This window comes from Sesamum indicum, linkage group LG2, assembly GCF_026168435.1.
Source record: "Sesamum indicum cultivar Baizhima isolate 11 linkage group LG2, ASM2616843v1, whole genome shotgun sequence".
NCBI classification, from domain to species: Eukaryota; Viridiplantae; Streptophyta; class Magnoliopsida; order Lamiales; family Pedaliaceae; genus Sesamum; species Sesamum indicum.
This window is the reverse complement of record NC_142658.1, coordinates 3249407-3267104: the sequence shown is the minus strand read 5'-3', so window position 1 is coordinate 3267104 and position 17698 is coordinate 3249407. Positions and strand designations below refer to the sequence as shown.

The 17698-nt window shown below is 33.2% G+C and overlaps 2 protein-coding genes across 8 annotated transcripts; both read left to right on the top strand.

Annotated features, from left to right (window-relative positions):
• Positions 1 to 6825: 6825 nt before the first annotated feature.
• Positions 6826 to 10875, top strand: LOC105178673 (phosphopantothenoylcysteine decarboxylase HAL3a). 7 transcript variants are annotated; one of them, XR_016063398.1, is made up of 6 exons: positions 6826 to 6955; positions 7423 to 7770; positions 8088 to 8327; positions 9655 to 9730; positions 9851 to 9907; positions 10023 to 10875. XR_016063398.1 is itself a non-coding variant. In XM_088876745.1 (5 exons), exons 2-4 carry the CDS (start codon positions 7426 to 7428, stop codon positions 9718 to 9720), a joined length of 651 nt encoding a protein of 216 aa, XP_088732871.1. In that variant the 5' UTR covers positions 6826 to 6955; positions 7423 to 7425; the 3' UTR covers positions 9721 to 9730; positions 9851 to 10875. The 7 variants fall into 7 exon arrangements, 5 of the variants coding, with proteins under 5 accessions (XP_088732871.1, XP_088732875.1, XP_088732879.1 ...); XR_016063397.1 differs by having other exon boundaries at positions 9825 to 9907; XM_088876745.1 differs by having other exon boundaries at positions 9851 to 10875.
• Positions 10876 to 13405: 2530 nt separating this feature from the next.
• On the top strand, positions 13406 to 17488 carry LOC105178686 (catalase isozyme 1). The gene is made up of 8 exons (NM_001304397.1): positions 13406 to 13555; positions 13825 to 13921; positions 14748 to 15025; positions 15286 to 16062; positions 16146 to 16235; positions 16996 to 17063; positions 17158 to 17251; positions 17357 to 17488. Exons 1-8 carry the CDS (start codon positions 13541 to 13543, stop codon positions 17414 to 17416), a joined length of 1479 nt encoding a protein of 492 aa, NP_001291326.1. The 5' UTR covers positions 13406 to 13540; the 3' UTR covers positions 17417 to 17488.
• The last annotated feature ends 210 nt before the right edge of the window (positions 17489 to 17698 follow it).

Below are 17698 nucleotides of genomic sequence, written 5' to 3'. Positions count from 1 at the left end.
GCCAAGACTTCGAACAGGTAAGAAAAAATTACTATTTCAAACGATCAATTAATTAATATATTTTAATATTATTTTATTAATAAATTTCATCCAACTCGAATATGCGACCTCACGGAACGATATCAGGTTTGCCAACGTAGTTTTTCCAAATTGGTGATGGTTCATGAGGATTGAAACACGTATGTTAGGCTCGTCAGGTTCGTCCTCGACTAAGATTTTCCGACGCTCAAATTAGTTCGAGTCTATATCTGATTAGAAGGTGAATGGTCAAAAATAATTAACGCTAGTTACCTCAAGTGAATTATATTTGAGTATTTATAGGGCCCAATTTGACACAATAGATAAAGCCACGGGTAGTATCCTGAGCATCTCCCAGCTTTATTCGAACGATGCACAATTCTTCCTGCCTTATCGTGTCGGTCTATGGGTTAAAGTGCGGGGAAGGGCTCGGCGACCCAACCCGTGACCTTACACGCGGATCCTGATGTAATATCAATTTTTCCCTTAACGAAGGGGCTTTTTGATCCTTTTAGCGGGTAATGATGGGAATTTGATCAATGATGATATGTCTAACATTGGATGCCGTATTAATTATTTTTATAACTTTTATCATTCTTATTGTTTTTATACACTAGAAAAAAAAATACTACTAATTCTTATGGGAAGGATTGTTGCGCTGCCTAACTATACTATTAAATAATAAATACCTTGAAAAAGTTAATAGTGAAAGGGAGGGGTTTGAATTTTCATGTACAACTCTAAAACTTTTAATTCTTAGCCCTAAAGTATTAAATCCTATATCTTATTGGCTATCTAACCTAGTATCATTTAGAATAGTCTAAAATAATAAGTTTTAGTTTGAAAAACAAATAGGAATACTGTATGAAGATTTATATCATTCCTGGTTCATTATGTCTGTTAGTACCTTCAGACATTTGGAAAACTTAGAGCTCATTTGGTTGTGTTTTCAATAAGATTATTTTCACTTTTCACTATTTGGGTAGTTGGCATTTTGTTTGTTCAAGCCATTTTTATTGAGAATGCATTCCTATTTTAATCTTGAATTTTTTGAAATTATAGGTTACAAGTGTTGGTCATACTTGTCTTATCTTGTCAGCATGTCTTTTCTTATTTTAAATCAAATAAAATTGCTTTCTCTCGCAACCATTTTGATCAACCCTCATAATTAATTTCTGTCACATCAAAATATATATACCTATATTATTAATTCTCACACCTATATACCTATATTTGAAAATAACTAATACAAACATATTATCAGTTTTCACACAAAAATCAATAAAGTATTTTTACACAAATACAATTGTTAGAAATTGAAAATGAAAATAAAAACACAACCAAACGGGCTCTTAATGTCCAAGTTATAAAGTAAAATAAAAATCTCAGATATCCCAACCTCTTCATTTTTTTTTTATTTTTTAACTTTTATGTTTTTATTATCTATATTATTTGTTAAGTGTGGGTGAGTCAGAATAACTATTCTGGGTTATTAAATTGTATATTAATTAATATAACCTCAAACATATTTAGTTTTATACAAGATGATCACTTCTTTTGAATATTTTATTCTTGCATATTCAAAATTAATTAAAATTATTAGTTCTATTTGAAGCTTAAGTTTACTTTTATGCCTATTGTATAATTAAGTATGATGCTCATGAAAATTGGTTGGTCCGAAGAGGACCAGACAATACAAAAACAAGAAAGTGATCGCGAGAGTATAAAGAAAGACAAATGCAAGAAGTCTTAAAGGGATCAGGGCGCTCTCAGAAAGTCTAGTTGAGTAGAGCACCCATGAAGTCAGGTAGGAAGTGTCCCCAATTAATAAATTAACCCAAAACAGCCCAAGCAACGCAGGCCCGAGAAAGCTCAAATACAAGAAGGCCCAATTGGTCCATAGGGAAGCTTAAAGACTTGAAATTCTAAAGTCAAAGTAGAAACTCATATTATATGGGCTCCATGGGTGGATTAGATGGCATCCATGTTGAACCTCTCAAAAGGCTCCATAGAATCAAATACGGACCACGTCCCCTAATGAGGACACGTGGCTCTTTCAGCCAAAAGTAACCTTTAGACCCTAAAATCTTGGGATTTCGGCACTTCACGAAAAATCCAGGAAGCCATCCTTATCTCTTAAAGATATCATCATCCACAACAGAATCCAATTGCTCCTGAGGATTGCGGGTCTCCATCTGCCAAGAGTTAACCATTCACCGAATCTGTAGGGGAGATGACCCCCAATGAATCTTAAGAAAATTTTCAATCTTATCCAACTACTATGAAATAACCCTCCATCAAATCCATGGAGGATTTGGTCTTATCCAACCAGCTGAGGGTTATATACAAATTGAATGATGTATTACAACTTGGGGTAAGCAAGGTCCTAGGGGAATACACAATAATGTTCGGTACTATATTGTGGATTGAAATATGATTGTCAATATGTGTTATGCATGAAATTTGTTTTACTACGTATGTGTATATACATAAGCTTATTAGCTATACATTGTGTAGGTAACTCATTCCTTACTATACATTTTTTATAAGATAGGTCACATTTACTATCCATATTGAATTTTGTGCCTTATCGTCAATATTGTAAAGTATGTCAGTCGTGGCATCTTAAACTAACAGTTCTAGCTATGTGATTATCAGATGCATTAGCCTCTTACTGGATTTGCATTTCAAATTTTATAATGGCTCGAAACTTCGCTACTTTCCTTTTGGGTTGTAGCGCCGTCGAACTTTATACATAATTATTATTATTAGTATAAAAATATGGATATACGGTGTGATGATTTATATAATAGTTTGTGTTTGAGTTTAATAGATAAGATATAAATCCTTGGAAGTACTTGAATATTAAAGGTGATTCTTTTGTAAATTGAAAGTAGAAACATATAAAATTATATTCTGAAAATATTATTATTTTTTAGAAAATTTTGAAGCAGTCGAAACCAATTTGTGACGGAGCACGTAAAGTTGTACTATACTATGATAACTTATTGCATACAAATCAAATCATATGATTCCTAGTGGAAACAAAACTAGAGACATATGAGAATATTTGGAGTAAAAATAATACTTGTATTCTTTATCAATTATATTTTGATTTAGGGAGAATTTGAAATTTGATATAAAGATTCTATCAAGAAAAAACATGTAAAGGAGTAAGATGGATTTTCTTTTGAGGGCCAAATGAAAATCATACTATAAAGGCTAAATTACAAAAAATCCCCCTGTGTTTTAAAAACTCAACAATCCTCCCCCCTTGTTTAAGAATAAGTAAAATACCCCTTGTGTTTTTCTAATTCAGCACACGCTCCTTTTTTTATTTTGAAGTGTAATGGAGTTAAATTTTTACATCGTCTGACTGTTATATATAAATAATTAAAAATTATAAAAAATGAATTACTATTACATATATAATTTAAAAGAAAGAAAAGAAAACCCTACTCCCACCCGCCAACCCCACCCCCACCCCCCGCCCGGTAGGGCCACCCTAACCCTCGCCGCCTACCCCCATCCCTACGCTCTACACCACTTTCTGTCAATTTGTAACAGAATGAGGTTTTTTAGCTGGGATTTTAAAAATAGAAGGAGATTTTTTGCCTATTTTCCAAATACGAAGAAATTTTTACTAATATAATAAAACACAAGAAGTAAAATGCAATTTAGCCTTATAACCCCACTCCAAGAGTGGAAGGACAAGCAGTACACAGATAGTAGACAAACCAAAGAAAAAAAAACTAAAGGTCTAACGAAACTAAGAAAAACCAGAAGAGAGCACAAGACAAATTAGACAGAGGCAAAACACTAGGATGTCTGGTTTTGTTATAAATAAAATTCTGGGTTATTTAAACTTAGATCCCTTTTAAAAATACGAAATTACGCTTTCCTTCAAAAAAGTTCTAAAAATACACTTACAGTCCCTTCATAAATTCACTAGTTACACATGATCCCTTTTTGTTAGAATTTGGAAAAAAAAAAATACTAACATAAGCAAAAAATTTACATGACTTACCCCTCATTTAACGTTTTCATATAATAATTTTGTAATTTATTTTACTTACCTCAGCATTTCTCATTCAAACCCTAACAGACGGGGGACATGTGTAAGCTGAGAATTTTTGAAGGGGGTGCAAGTGTAGTTTCAAAAATTTTTTGGGAGAAAGTGTAATTTCACATTTGTAGAGGGGATTTAAGTATAATTAATTCTATTTTTAAAAAAAAATTAGAGAATTACTATTAAAGTTATGATTTAATTAGTGAACAATACTGATGCTGGCAGGATTAGAGGTTGACTGGGCAGTAAGGGAAATTTTAAAAAACATAGACAGTGACTTTAATATGGCAAGATATGTAGCAATAGAAAGATAATTAAGTCTAGTTTATATATAAAGAAATGGAGTAAAGATTTAAATTTTCTAGAATGAGATACTAAAAAATTGGCTAAATGCCTTATTACCCCTGTATTTTTCTAAATTAACTAGAAAAAAATACAATCGTACGTATTTTGTAAATCCCTACAAAAAAAATCCATTCTTGCTGTTAGAAATTGAGAGAGTGTGCGTTGCACAGGCGAATGGTGCGGTTGGCGGATTATTTTGGCGTTCTTGCGTGATATTGTGTTGCCCTTATAACTAAAATGCCCCTATTAAGACGATATAATAGTTTTTAGGCATTTTTTACTAGTTTGTAACTTGTTTTGAGTATTACTTTTTCATGTTCATCTCTCTAAAAAATTATAAAATTCTTTTTAAATATATATTGGCAAAAAATCTGAGTTGTCTTATTGGGTTAAATGTGAATTTTTTGTGAGGTAAAATGCAATTACGGAAGGGGTGCTATACGAGTTGTGTACATGAATACATCAGTCGAATTGTAAATATAAACTTTTGACACCATCTATTTTTACTTTATATATATATATGTATATTTTATTGATAAAATTGAAGTTTGTCGTATTCATTTTAAATTAAAACTTTTTTATACGACGGATTATACTTCAGAAGGATATATGATAATTAATGATAATAATGCATGGTGTTGCAGGGGGTGCTACATATATAATATTTAGTTATTAGGAAATTATAAATGTAAATTCTTGAACAATTTTGCATATATCCAACTCTATATAAGGATTACAAAAAATTAAAAAGAAATTAATTCAATGTATTATTTGTTAAAGTACGTGCATTTAAAATGACATTACCTTTTGAAGGAAAATAAAAATTAGTTGAATGTACTGTATGTATTATATAATTCGATTGAGATCGCAAACTATGTTAGAGTATCTAAATCTAAAATGATATTATTTATTAAAAAAATAAATAAACTGTATAGTTTGTATTATAATTTACATTAGAAATTATGTGAAAGTACCTAATCTAAAATGATATTACTTATTGAAAAAATAAAAAAATAGTTGTATGTATTATTTGTATTATATTGTTCTATTTAGATATAAAAAAAAAAAAACTATGTTAAAGTACTTGAATCTAAAATGATATTACTTATTAAAAATATAAAAATTTTAGATGAATGTATTTTTTTATTATATAATTTATTTTAGATCAAAATTTATGTTAAAGTTTTAAATCTAAAATGATATTATTTATTAAAAAATAATCAATTAGTTAAATCTAAAATATTTAGAATAAAAATATTTATTATTAATATTATTTTTACTATATAATTTTAGACTTAAGATACAAAACCTAAAACTAAGAAAAAAAAAATTAAACTCATTAAGAAGCAAAGCATAGCAAGGCGGGGCCAAGAATTTGGAGGAGAAAAATCGAGTGATGAAACAAAGAAGCAACTCTTGTGGTTTAAGAAATTCGGACAAGCGAATCAAAAGAAGATAGGAGCAAAAACACAAAACATGATGTCGCTGGAAGAAATTGTTACAATATAAAGGAGGAATACTCCTTCTTTTATGATTTTGTTGCAGTAATGATGTAGCGATAGCTGTTAGTTAAATTTCAATGAAGAAGAGATGGGGACTTCGAAAGCTTCCCCCACCTTCCAGTGTTAAAAAAAAAAAAAAAAAAAAAAAGCAAAAAGAGGCGTGGTCGGGCGGGGAACGAGACTAATTTTTTAAGGAGTGGGACGGGTCTTGGATCCGAACAAACCGGCTTTGTTGCCATCCGTGAGAGGCACAAAAGCCCACACTTACTTAACAATTGGTTTATGATGCTATTTAATGCAATGAAATGCTTTTTTTATTTTTCCTTTTCTTCTTTTTTTGCTTCGAAAAGAAAGATAATGAGCTGCTTAATTATACTTAAATTTTATGTGATTTGAAAAATTATATTTAATATTCTTGAGGTTTGCTCTCATTTAACAAATAAGTCTCTCAATTAGTCAAAATTAATTGAATTTGCTTATATTAATGAAAAAGTTAAATGAAAATTAATATATATCATCGATTGACTTTTTTTTATTTATTGGAGGTCCAATAATATTTTTCTGACTAAACTACTTTTATAATGGTGAAGATATACTTTCTCGCGAGTATTCACACGTGAAGACGTATAAGTGTAATTTGGTCATAATAAAATTTATCTGACCTGTAATAAATTAGTAATAAATCAATAGGAGTAAATATAATTTTTTTTTCTGGTTTTCTTTTTAATATCAGCAAATTCGATAAATTTTGATTAATAAAAGGACTTATTTGTTAGTCAAAAATAAACATCAAGACTGATAAATGTAATTTTTTAAATTATAAAAAAGTTATATATAATTACACAAATATGAGCAGAGAAGAGTTTAATTATCCTTAATTTAAATCAAAGGGTAGTTTTGAGAACTACATTTTAGGACAAAATCAGATTCACGCGCCGTTGGAAGAGCACATGAGCGCCCTCTTCTTTTGAAATCCTCCGTCTCTCTCTCTATCTCTCGCGACCTTCTGAACCCTCGTACGGTGAGTCTCCCTCTGGATCAATGCACTTAATCTCCTTTTGTCCAATTCTCCTTTATCTGTTTTTGCGTTCATTTTCAGTGTTACAATTTCTGCATTTTTCTGTTGGTTTATATGTGCTTTATGATTCAATTCTTGATCTGACTGAGTGAGGTGTTCTTGATTTTAAATAATTAAAAGGAAATAAAATATGATAAAAAATTGTCTTCTTTATTGAACAAAATCGAAGAAAATGAATGAAAAGCGGAAGAAGAACATCTTTTTTGTTATAAATAATCTATTCCCTCCTATATTTAATAAGTTCAAGAACTTGGAACTTTATAACCAGGAAAAGCAAAAATGAAAATTTAAGCATATGGGCTTGACTTGTCTTCTCTAGAAGCAATGAGTATAGTTGAATCAATTTGCTGTAGCTCTTTATTTATTACCTGTGAACTGGTTATTCATGTTCACTACTGTACAATGAACAGATTATGGTGCATTCAGAACCTCCAAGCGCGGATATGCAATTATATCAAGTAAACAATGCTTCGAGAAAACCTCGGATTCTACTTGCTGCAAGTGGAAGTGTGGCCGCAATAAAATTTGCTAATCTTTGCCATTGTTTTTCTGAATGGGCAGAAGTCAAAGCAGTAGCTACCAAGGCATCACTCCATTTTGTAGATAGAGTGTCGGTCCCGAAAGATGTCACTCTTTATACTGATGAGGATGAATGGTCTAGTTGGAATAAAATAGGTGATAGTGTCCTCCACATTGAGCTTCGAAAATGGGCTGATATTATGGTCATTGCACCTTTGTCAGCAAACACACTTGGAAAGGTAAACATATTTAATGGTGTTTCTCAATGGTTCACCATATTGTCAGGAATGCTGGTGTCTTGCGTAATATAGTATGCATTGGCTATACAAATGGACCAGAAAGCATAAAACCTTGAACTTGGAGATCAATTTGAAATGAATCTTTGGGAAGTCACTTTAGCTTGAAGATGTATTTTGTAGATTTGACTAAAGCATTTAGTGATTTCTTGTGGGCCTGTGGCATTCCTTCCTGTAAATAGTTGTTCATCTTCAACCATCGTCGGATGTGGTTTGATCAAACTATGATTTTTGTTGGACTTTGGTGTATTTTTATGTAGATTGCTGGGGGATTGTGTGACAACTTGCTGACCTGCATCGTCCGGGCATGGGACTATACTAAACCCATGTTTGTGGCACCAGCCATGAATACCTTCATGTGGACCAACCCTTTTACGGAACGTCATCTCATGGTGATTGATGATCTAGGAATTTCTCTTATCCCACCAGTGACGAAGAGGCTAGCCTGTGGAGATTATGGGAATGGTGCAATGGCTGAGCCTTCTCTCATATATTCAACAGTAAGACTTTTCTTTGAGAATCGGGAACAGTCGAGCAGTGGCAATATTTAGTTATGATCTATTCCGTGCTTCATTTGTAGAAATGAAAAATTGTTGTATCTAAAGTTCCTGGGCTCGTATAATTGATGAACAATATAATGTATCAAAAGAGTTTGTGGTCATCTGAAAGCTGTAATGTGCAACTAGTGGTTGGTTCTGTTTATCTAACATCCTCTATTTGAAATTTCATGCTTGTATATTACTATTTAAGAACAAATATTCTCTATCTGCAAAGGAGTCAAGCGAATGCCAAGGCTTGGTAAGATTGACCTTTTCTTGCCAAAGCATAGGCCCTAGTTTGAGGGGATATTCAATATAGATTGTTCTCCTTTTTCCGCTGCTTAAATCATTGGAGTTCCATTCATAAAGGTAAGGTTTAGAGAAAGTTTTCAGCATAAAGAGCCTGGCAAGCTACTAGAGGATGCTGTTTCAATATCTTTATATATCGCAAACCCAGTTATCTCTGTTTCCCTACATCTGTTATCTTACACTTTTTCTTTTTCTTCTTCCTAATTATGTTTCATTTGGATATTATTTTTTTGAATTTCAAACAGTCAAAGTTTAAATAGTTCTAAGTCAAGTTAGAAGAAATTGAAGTAACTGGTGAAGCATCCTTCATGCTGAAAAAGATGTTATCCTACTACCTTATGCACAAGTTAACTTTTCCTGGCTTTCTCTTCTTTTTTGGTATGTTGTGAAGTTAGTTATGAGGATTTATGCAGCTTTAGGTGGCAAACTGCATGCAGTAAAACTAAACGAGGAAATGACCTTCTCTTTTTGGTATTTGGTTGCTAAAGTATGTTTTCATTTTTAAAGTGCTTGATCTTAAAGAGGAGTGTGATAGGTAATAATCGGCATCAGTTTGGTGTTTTCCTTATCTTTATTGAAGTAAGTTATTTGAAAACATGGCTGATTTGTGTGAAGGGAGTGTTTATTTCTCAAATTTTTTGGTGTTATAACTGATGGATCTCTTGTTTGTTGTGCTTGTCATATGGCTGATTATTTTTTTCCTTTGAACACTGAACCAATGGCCTCCGTTCATTTTGCAAAAGGAATAGTGTTGGGGCAATCCTAATATGCAAATTTATGTACGTGTGCATCTGCTATTAAAATTTCTTGCTTTTCAAGAATTAGTGTGAACTTCTTTATCCATCATAGCTGGCATTATATAAAAGATGCATGGAAAGATGTGCAGAATTAACATGTGAGATCATAGCCTAAGCAGCAGCAAGAGCATTTACTCTCCAGATGAGGGAGATCAAGTAGTGACACAATGAAGGTTTGTCAGGGAGGGTGGCTTACGATGGAACGCCTTGATAAATTTTTGGAGCACAATGATACCGCCAACCAATGAGATATATGTTGTGAGTTCTTGTTTTTCATGAATGGTGTTGTAGTATCTGTTTCTGTTATTTGATCCCAACATTAACACTGCTTGTTTGATGTGATTTATATCAGTGCTTTTGTATTTATCTCGTGCTCAGATTAGCAATCACGCAGTGAAGTCGGGAAGAGAGCAGTCCAGTTGACAACAAACGAAGGTATAAACTATTTGCAGTTGGTCACATTTGCATATTTGTTTTCTTCTTCATTTGTATAGTGATTGCTGTATCTTGTATCTGAATTGCCTGAAAACTTTACTTCTTGGCATGAAAGGGGAGAGATCAGCATGGGATCATGTTTCTAGCTTTTGAGGCAAACTCAGAGGAACTTTCCATATCCATATCATTGTTGAAATCGTGACATTTTATGGTGAGAAGAAACTTTTTTGTGTCGGTAAATTACAACGGGCTCTCTTGAGGTTCGTCATAATTATAAATACTTTCTCGCCCTTGAGGTTTGTTATAACTACAAACACCCTCTCATTTTTTGAAAAATTACAAATACCTCCTTGTGATAGCCATCATAAGGGGTATTTGTTAGGATTATTTGTAATTTCAGGGGAATATTTATAAATTTTTTAAAACACGAGTTATTTATAATTATGACAAATTTAAGAAAAACTCATCACAATTTATCCCCTTTTTATTTATTTTCCCCTTTCTTTGTTCAATCGGTCTATTAAAAGCAAGGACAAGCATAGTGGGAGATACTTCTATTATGAAACCAAAAATATAATATATATTGAGAATTTATTTAGGGTGTGGTGGTCAAATTGTACAAGTAACATTTGAAATCACCACACCATACATGTGAGATATATGTTCCAACTTGCAGCCCAAAATCTTTTCCTCACTATTTGTTGAAATGTTAAATGAAGAAACTGAGCGATATGGGTTGGAGTGTCATCAGACGTGTGCTGATATTTATAACATTTTATATGAATTTATTTATTATTTTTAATTATATTGATGTATTAGTCGAATACATATGATAATGTATCGATGAAACTGGTATACATGTAAGGTTTGAATTTGAAACCAGCACACCAAAAATGTGAGATATGTCTTCAAACTTGTACCAAATATTTCTACAACTTGTGGGTCTACTCTCCCACAATTTCCCCTTCTCTTTTCCTCACAATTTGTTGAAATGTTAAATCAAGAACCTTTTGACTTTTGGATGGATAGGATGTAAATAGCTCGTACTTAGTCCATCCATGACCGTTGGATCAAGAATGATCAATGGTTAAAAACACAAGTTCTTGATTATTGCATCTTACGTATTACTTTTTCGGTTTAGGCAGGTTTTGCACGTTGTTCTACCCAAAAACAAAAATTATGAAAACAACAAATTTTATAAGAATTTGATGCCATCTTTTGGAACAAACCAAACAGTGAGTATAGTTTGTTATCAATTTTAAGGGAAAATTGCACTTTTAACCCCCTAGGACATGAAGCATTGCATGTTTCGCCCCAAGTACTTTACGAGATTAATATTTTTAGTCATTGTGGTTGTAGTCCAATACATTAATTCTGTAGAACCAAATCTATTAAGCTTTTGGGACAATATTTGCATTATTTTTTAATTTATGGGACTAAAAATATAATTTTAACATGTAAAATTTTCCTTGCGCTGGAAAATTATAAAGGCCATATTTTTTTGTTTTTTCAGTAAATTAGCTACAAGTTCGTTACAAGCCTTGATAATCAGTATATCACTTATCTGCGTAACAACTAATTACTATTTAAACAGATAAACGGTCACTCATTGATGAGATTCGAACGGGCTTCAATTTCGCTTCATCAGCTTAATAAAGTCTTATTTATCATGTAATTTATGAATACAAAATTCTAATAATAAAAAGATAGATATTTTTCCTTATTAGATTTCACCCATACACTTCACATGTACAAATATTTATTTATTTATTTATTTAATTTTAAAAATATTTTATACATATAACTACAATATAAGTCCCAATTAAAAATCCAATTAGACCTTTGATTGAAGGGCACACACATCCAAAAAGCATATTTCCGTTTCACACTACGAGATTCAAACTTTGTATTTCTTCTTCATTTATTTTTATTTTTTTGAATTAAACATAATTATAAAAAAAATTACAACCAAAAAACTTGTGGTGTGGGCCCAGATGAATTGCGGCCCATTCTTGTTTCCGGCCCACGGAGGGTTGCTTTCTATCACCAGCACGCACCTCAAGGACAGTTGCTACGTGGCGCAATCGTATCGGACGAATTCATTACCGCCACACAGCAGCAGATGCAGACTGGATAAACTCCAAAGCCTTGGATAAGAAAACATGGCTTCATCACATCCTCTATTTTTATATTACCCCTAAAATAAATCATTTATATCTTATTTTATGAAAAAAATTTAGCCCACATAAAATATATTGAATAGTGCCAAAAATTCATTAATTATATCTTGAAATTTGATACCTGAATTGTTAAAAAATCTCCATCGTATAAAAAATTAATATATGGACAATTTTTATAATGAAATTTAATTATATAAACACTTTATGTTTTTTAAAACTTATAAATACATTTCTTGAAATTATAAATCTAAATATTCCCATTTCGTCTATGAAAAAAATTTATACAAATACCCTTTGAGTTAAATTCGATTTATGTAATTTTGCATTTTGCCATTTGTAACTGTTTTTTCATCGAAAAAATTTCACATGCATTGTGCAGTGATATTTAAAGGTTGTGTGATGTGATATTTTTCTCATATGCACAACATGTGATGCTTTTTCACCAGAAAAATCAAGAAAAAATGGTCATATATAGCAAATTGCAAAAATTTCACAAAGTTGAGATGGTAAGTTGACACATAAAAAATTTAGATGCCAAAGTGTACAAACGGGTACAGTTCATATGGCAAAATATAATTTACCCTTATTTATATTACTTTTTAACTATTGTTTCTATTTTTTTAAAAAAAATTCAATCCTATTTTGTTTGTGCTAACTAAGTCAATTATTAATAAAGCAAATGAATATTAAATATTCCACAGTCTCATCAAGAAGGATTTTGACCAATACGATGACATGTTACTGCAACATGAGTCTGGTAAAAGTCAAAATTTTAACTCGTTTAGAACAAACACAGATCAAAATATACGGAAAAAAACAACATAAGTTATTTAATGTTGCTCTTTAAGAAAGATATTATTTACGACAATAAATGACTAAAAAAATATCTGCATTTGCATTAAACTCGCCTCCAAAATCGATCTATATATATATTATATTTATTTTTGTATTATCAGATATGTTTATTTGACAAAATTCAAAATGATATTTTATGAAATTTCCGATCGAAATATTTATGATACGACATTCGTGATTTTATTTTTCGAATTACTGAATATTATCAGGTTTGCGTAGATGGATTGTGAGACACAAAAAATTCGAATATATTATGTGATAATAATAAAAGAAGAGCCACATATAATAAGATAATGATATAATTTTTATTTAGGAAATTAAATGATTTGGACTTTATTGTAAGAAAAAAATGAAATATATTTATTTTTGTTGTAAGGATAATATTTTTTCCTTTGGTTTAAATGTTTTGTTATATAAATTGGGTGTCTGTGTGTGTTTGTATAGAGAGAGGTATATAGAATTGCGAGCCGAAGAACAAGAGAGCCCCACCACCACAATTTAAAAACTCGGGAGCTGATCTCCACACGTTCCTCGTGCTCCTTGGCGAACAAATTGGATTCTTGACAAGGGAAGTGAGAACTCTGCCTGAGCTCTATCCATGGATCCGTACAAGGTACTGTTTTTGGTTTTGGATTTGGTTTTCATTGATTTTGGATTGATGGTGCTGGAGGTTATTCGCTTGGTTGTATGATTGCTAGTGTGTGGTCAAATTCGTGATTGTTTGGTGTTTTGGATGATGTTTTTTAATGGTTAGTGTATTGATTTTAGCTTGGAGGTGATGCGTACTGTACAACTTCTTCTTCTTCTTTTTGGTGTGTGTCTGTGTGTTTGATTTTCTGTTTTCCGTGGAATATTGATGTTGATGGTTTGGTTCTGGCGCAGTACCGTCCGTCTAGTGCTTTCAATTCACCTTTTATGACTACGAATTCTGGAGCTCCGGTTTGGAACAATAACAACTCGTTGACCGTCGGAAGTAGAGGTACTTCTTCTTTCGCTTGTGTTTCTCCTTTTTAGTGGAATTCAGATTCATTAATCATTGTGATTGGTTTGGTATTTTGGTTGGTAGATAGTGGAACTTTTCACTTGGTGGGTCCTTTTTTATTGATTCTGTGTCTGATGGTCAATGATGCAAGGAGTCGATGATTGTTTTGTCTTGCGGGGTCATTTTGAATGTTAATTTCCTACACAGTTGAAAGTGTTTTGGGGGTCCGCTTGGACAAGATTTGGATGTCCCAACTTTATGATAAGATGTTGGCCACAATCAGTTGCTTTCCACTTTTTCTTTTGGAATTGATTCAGAAGTTGTGATTCGCCCTGCCGATTGTTTGACTGCAACAATAGAGAATTGGGTGATGGATAAGTGAATAGTTGCATGATTTTTGCTAGGTGTTTCTGTTCTTGTGATTATGACGAAAATTCACTGTTTTTTTCTCTTTGAGATTTGTCCTTGATTTGTTGATAGTATAGTTTGTTTATTTCAGCTTTGTTTAGCTCTTAGGTTTTTCTTAATGCTTGTTGATATTATCCTTAACTTATGTTCATATGTGTAAGGCAAGATATCCGTTGAGCATAATGAATTCTTCAAGAGGGAATATTGATGAATTTGCTTAATGTGCATAGACTCTAGTTATGTGTATACTTTTTCATCGAAATGGTGTGGTATAGTATGATTACACTGTTCTCATCAATTTTGTATGCAGCTCGCTTTTTTCGTTCTTAATGTATAGAAGTCCTCTTTTATGGCCTTGAGTTGAATGGGTCATCAAACTTTGGGTACTGATGCAAAATAATCTTCTATTTGACAGGTCCGATCCTCCTTGAAGATTACCATTTGGTGGAGAAACTTGCTAATTTCGATCGTGAGAGGATCCCAGAACGTGTTGTCCATGCCAGAGGTGCAAGTGCCAAGGGTTTTTTTGAGGTCACTCATGATATTTCCCACCTTAGTTGTGCTGATTTCCTTCGAGCTCCAGGAGTTCAAACACCAGTTATTGTTCGATTCTCCACTGTCATCCATGAGCGCGGTAGCCCTGAAACTCTCAGGGATCCCAGGGGATTTGCAGTGAAATTTTACACAAGAGAGGTAAAAAAGTTGATGTTCCATTTTATTTGTGCTAAATCTCTTTTGCATATATGAACCAGAAAATCCTTTATCTCCTTGATTGCATGAATTTTATCGTTAAAAAAGATGGATTTTTTTACTTTCAATTCATTTATTATTTTCCTCTTTCAAAAATTTATCAGAATGGAATGCTTATTTAAAAGATCAAGTGGCAAAAGATGTTCGACATTATGACGTGATATTACTTAACTGATGTTGGTTACTTCCCTTCACTGTTGCAGGGAAACTTTGATTTGGTGGGAAACAACTTCCCTGTCTTTTTTATTCGTGATGGAATGAAATTTCCTGATATGGTTCATGCATTGAAACCCAATCCAAAGTCCCACATTCAAGAGAACTGGAGAATCATGGATTTCTTCTCCCACCATCCTGAGAGTTTGAATATGTTCACATTCCTCTTTGATGATATCGGTGTTCCACAAGATTACAGGCACATGGATGGCTCCGGTGTTAACACCTATACTCTAATCAACAAGGCTGGGAAAGCACATTATGTGAAGTTCCATTGGAAGCCTACTTGTGGAGTGAAGTCTCTGTTGGAGGATGAAGCTATTAAGGTTGGAGGAGCTAATCACAGCCATGCCACCCAGGATCTCTATGATTCAATTGCAGCAGGGAACTATCCAGAGTGGAAGCTCTTTATTCAGATTATAGATCCCGACCATGAGGACAGATTTGACTTCGACCCACTTGATGTGACCAAGACTTGGCCTGAGGACATCTTGCCCCTGCAGCCCGTCGGTCGCATGGTGTTGAATAAGAATATTGATAACTTCTTTGCAGAGAATGAACAGCTTGCTTTTTGCCCTGCTATTATCGTCCCTGGAATTTACTATTCTGATGACAAGCTTCTGCAAACTCGGATATTTTCTTATGCCGATACTCAAAGGCACCGTCTTGGGCCAAATTATCTCCAGCTTCCTGCTAATGCTCCCAAATGTGCCCATCACAACAATCATCATGAAGGTTTCATGAACTTCATGCACAGGGATGAAGAGGTATTTTACTGCTGCTTCTTAAGATTATGTCTTTCCAGCATCTTAAGTCTGATGTTTTAATCTGATGTTCTGGATCTTTCCAGGTGAACTACTTCCCTTCAAGGTATGATCCCACTCGTCATTCCGAGATGTACCCCATTCCTCCAGTGGTGTTGTCAGGGAAGCGTGAAAAGGTATATAGTTTCAATTGGCTTGTTTCTACCACCTGATATAATGTTTCTTTATATGAGTTAAATTTGATATTGCACTATAAGGAGTTGACGGGAAAGTCATGGATTGTTTCGGTCTTCGGTTTAGAATTTATTTGAGTTCATCAAGGTGGAATCATAAGGCCTTTCCCAAATCATCGGCAGTTAGTCTGTTCTCCTGTGAGCCTCAGTCCTTGGGCAAATTATATATATATATATATATATACAGATATATATGTAAGTAATTTCACTGATTTAATCCTCTGCCTCTGAACACTCAACTAAAAAAATATCTTCTGTATTTGTTTCTATGGAACCGAAGAAACTATCGAGATGGTGAACCTGGTAAATAACTCAAACACTAAATGAAGAAAAATAATTTATGATTCTCATCTAATAGAAAATAGAGATGGGAAAAGTGAGGTGATACGGATGTTATATTTTGGTGCAAATTGGATTAGATAAGATTCTGCATAGGGCATTTTAGCAAGTTGAAGCAGTTATTTTGGGATCAGGGAGTAGCTTGCCGTCAAGTTAGTTTGTTGAAACAAAGGGCTTATCTGCCTGCTTGTTTGGAGTTAAATCATATACTGGAGATTTTTATGAAAAAGCTAACAGTCGAATCACTGAACCCTTATAATCTAGTCCTGAAATGCAATATCAACAAAGTCTGCATCTTTTTGGTTAAGAGTGACATGCTGAACGTTTCATGCGATATGTTCTAACAATTTGTTGATCTATGCAGCGCTGCATCGAGAAGGAGAACAACTTTAAGCAACCTGGTGAGAGATACCGTTCCTGGGCACCAGACAGGTAAGCCACATCCTACCCACATTAAAATTGATAATTGTTGGCTTTTTGAGAGTACATTAGAGTTTAATTTTTCTTCATCTCATCTCTTCTTCAGGCAAGAGAGATTTATCCGCCGATGGGTCGAGGCTCTGTCTGATCCCCGTCTTACCCATGAAATCCGCAGTATCTGGATTTCATACTGGTCTCAGGTCACATTTCTTCTTCTTCTTCTCTTCCTTTTTCTCTTAATAAATATTGATGCCCATATTCGAGCGAAGACTCGTATTTACTTGTGTTAACCTCAATTTGTACAGGCTGACAAGTCTCTTGGTCAGAAACTTGCTTCTCGTCTCAATGTGAGGCCAACAATGTGAAGATGAATGAGGAGAGATGATCTTGTTTTGGGTTGTGGGATTAAGAACAGTGCAGAGGATTTGGTGCTTGGAACTATACACTCAGTTATAGTCGTTTGATTACATTGTTCCATTATGTAAGAAGTCGAACTTGTGTTTGTTGTGTCATCATTAACCAAGACAATAATATCCTAATCTTAATAAATGAAGATTCTGCATCCTGGTACTGCAGTTTCAACGGCGTTATTATCGTTGGGTTGTGTTTGGAAGAACTGTATTTGGAGCTAAAGATTTCAAACGACT

Coding starts and splice junctions, on each gene's coding strand:
- LOC105178686 (NM_001304397.1), top strand. Junction 16,063..16,145: donor TCATGCACAGGGATGAAGAG/GTATTTTACTGC, acceptor GGATCTTTCCAG/GTGAACTACTTCCCTTCAAG. Junction 17,064..17,157: donor CGTTCCTGGGCACCAGACAG/GTAAGCCACATC, acceptor TCTCTTCTTCAG/GCAAGAGAGATTTATCCGCC.
- LOC105178673 (XM_088876745.1), top strand. CDS start 7,426: ATGGTGCATTCAGAACCTCCAAGCGCGGATATGCAATTATATCAAGTA. Junction 7,771..8,087: donor CAGCAAACACACTTGGAAAG/GTAAACATATTT, acceptor ATTTTTATGTAG/ATTGCTGGGGGATTGTGTGA. Junction 8,328..9,654: donor CTTCTCTCATATATTCAACA/GTAAGACTTTTC, acceptor AAGGTTTGTCAG/GGAGGGTGGCTTACGATGGA.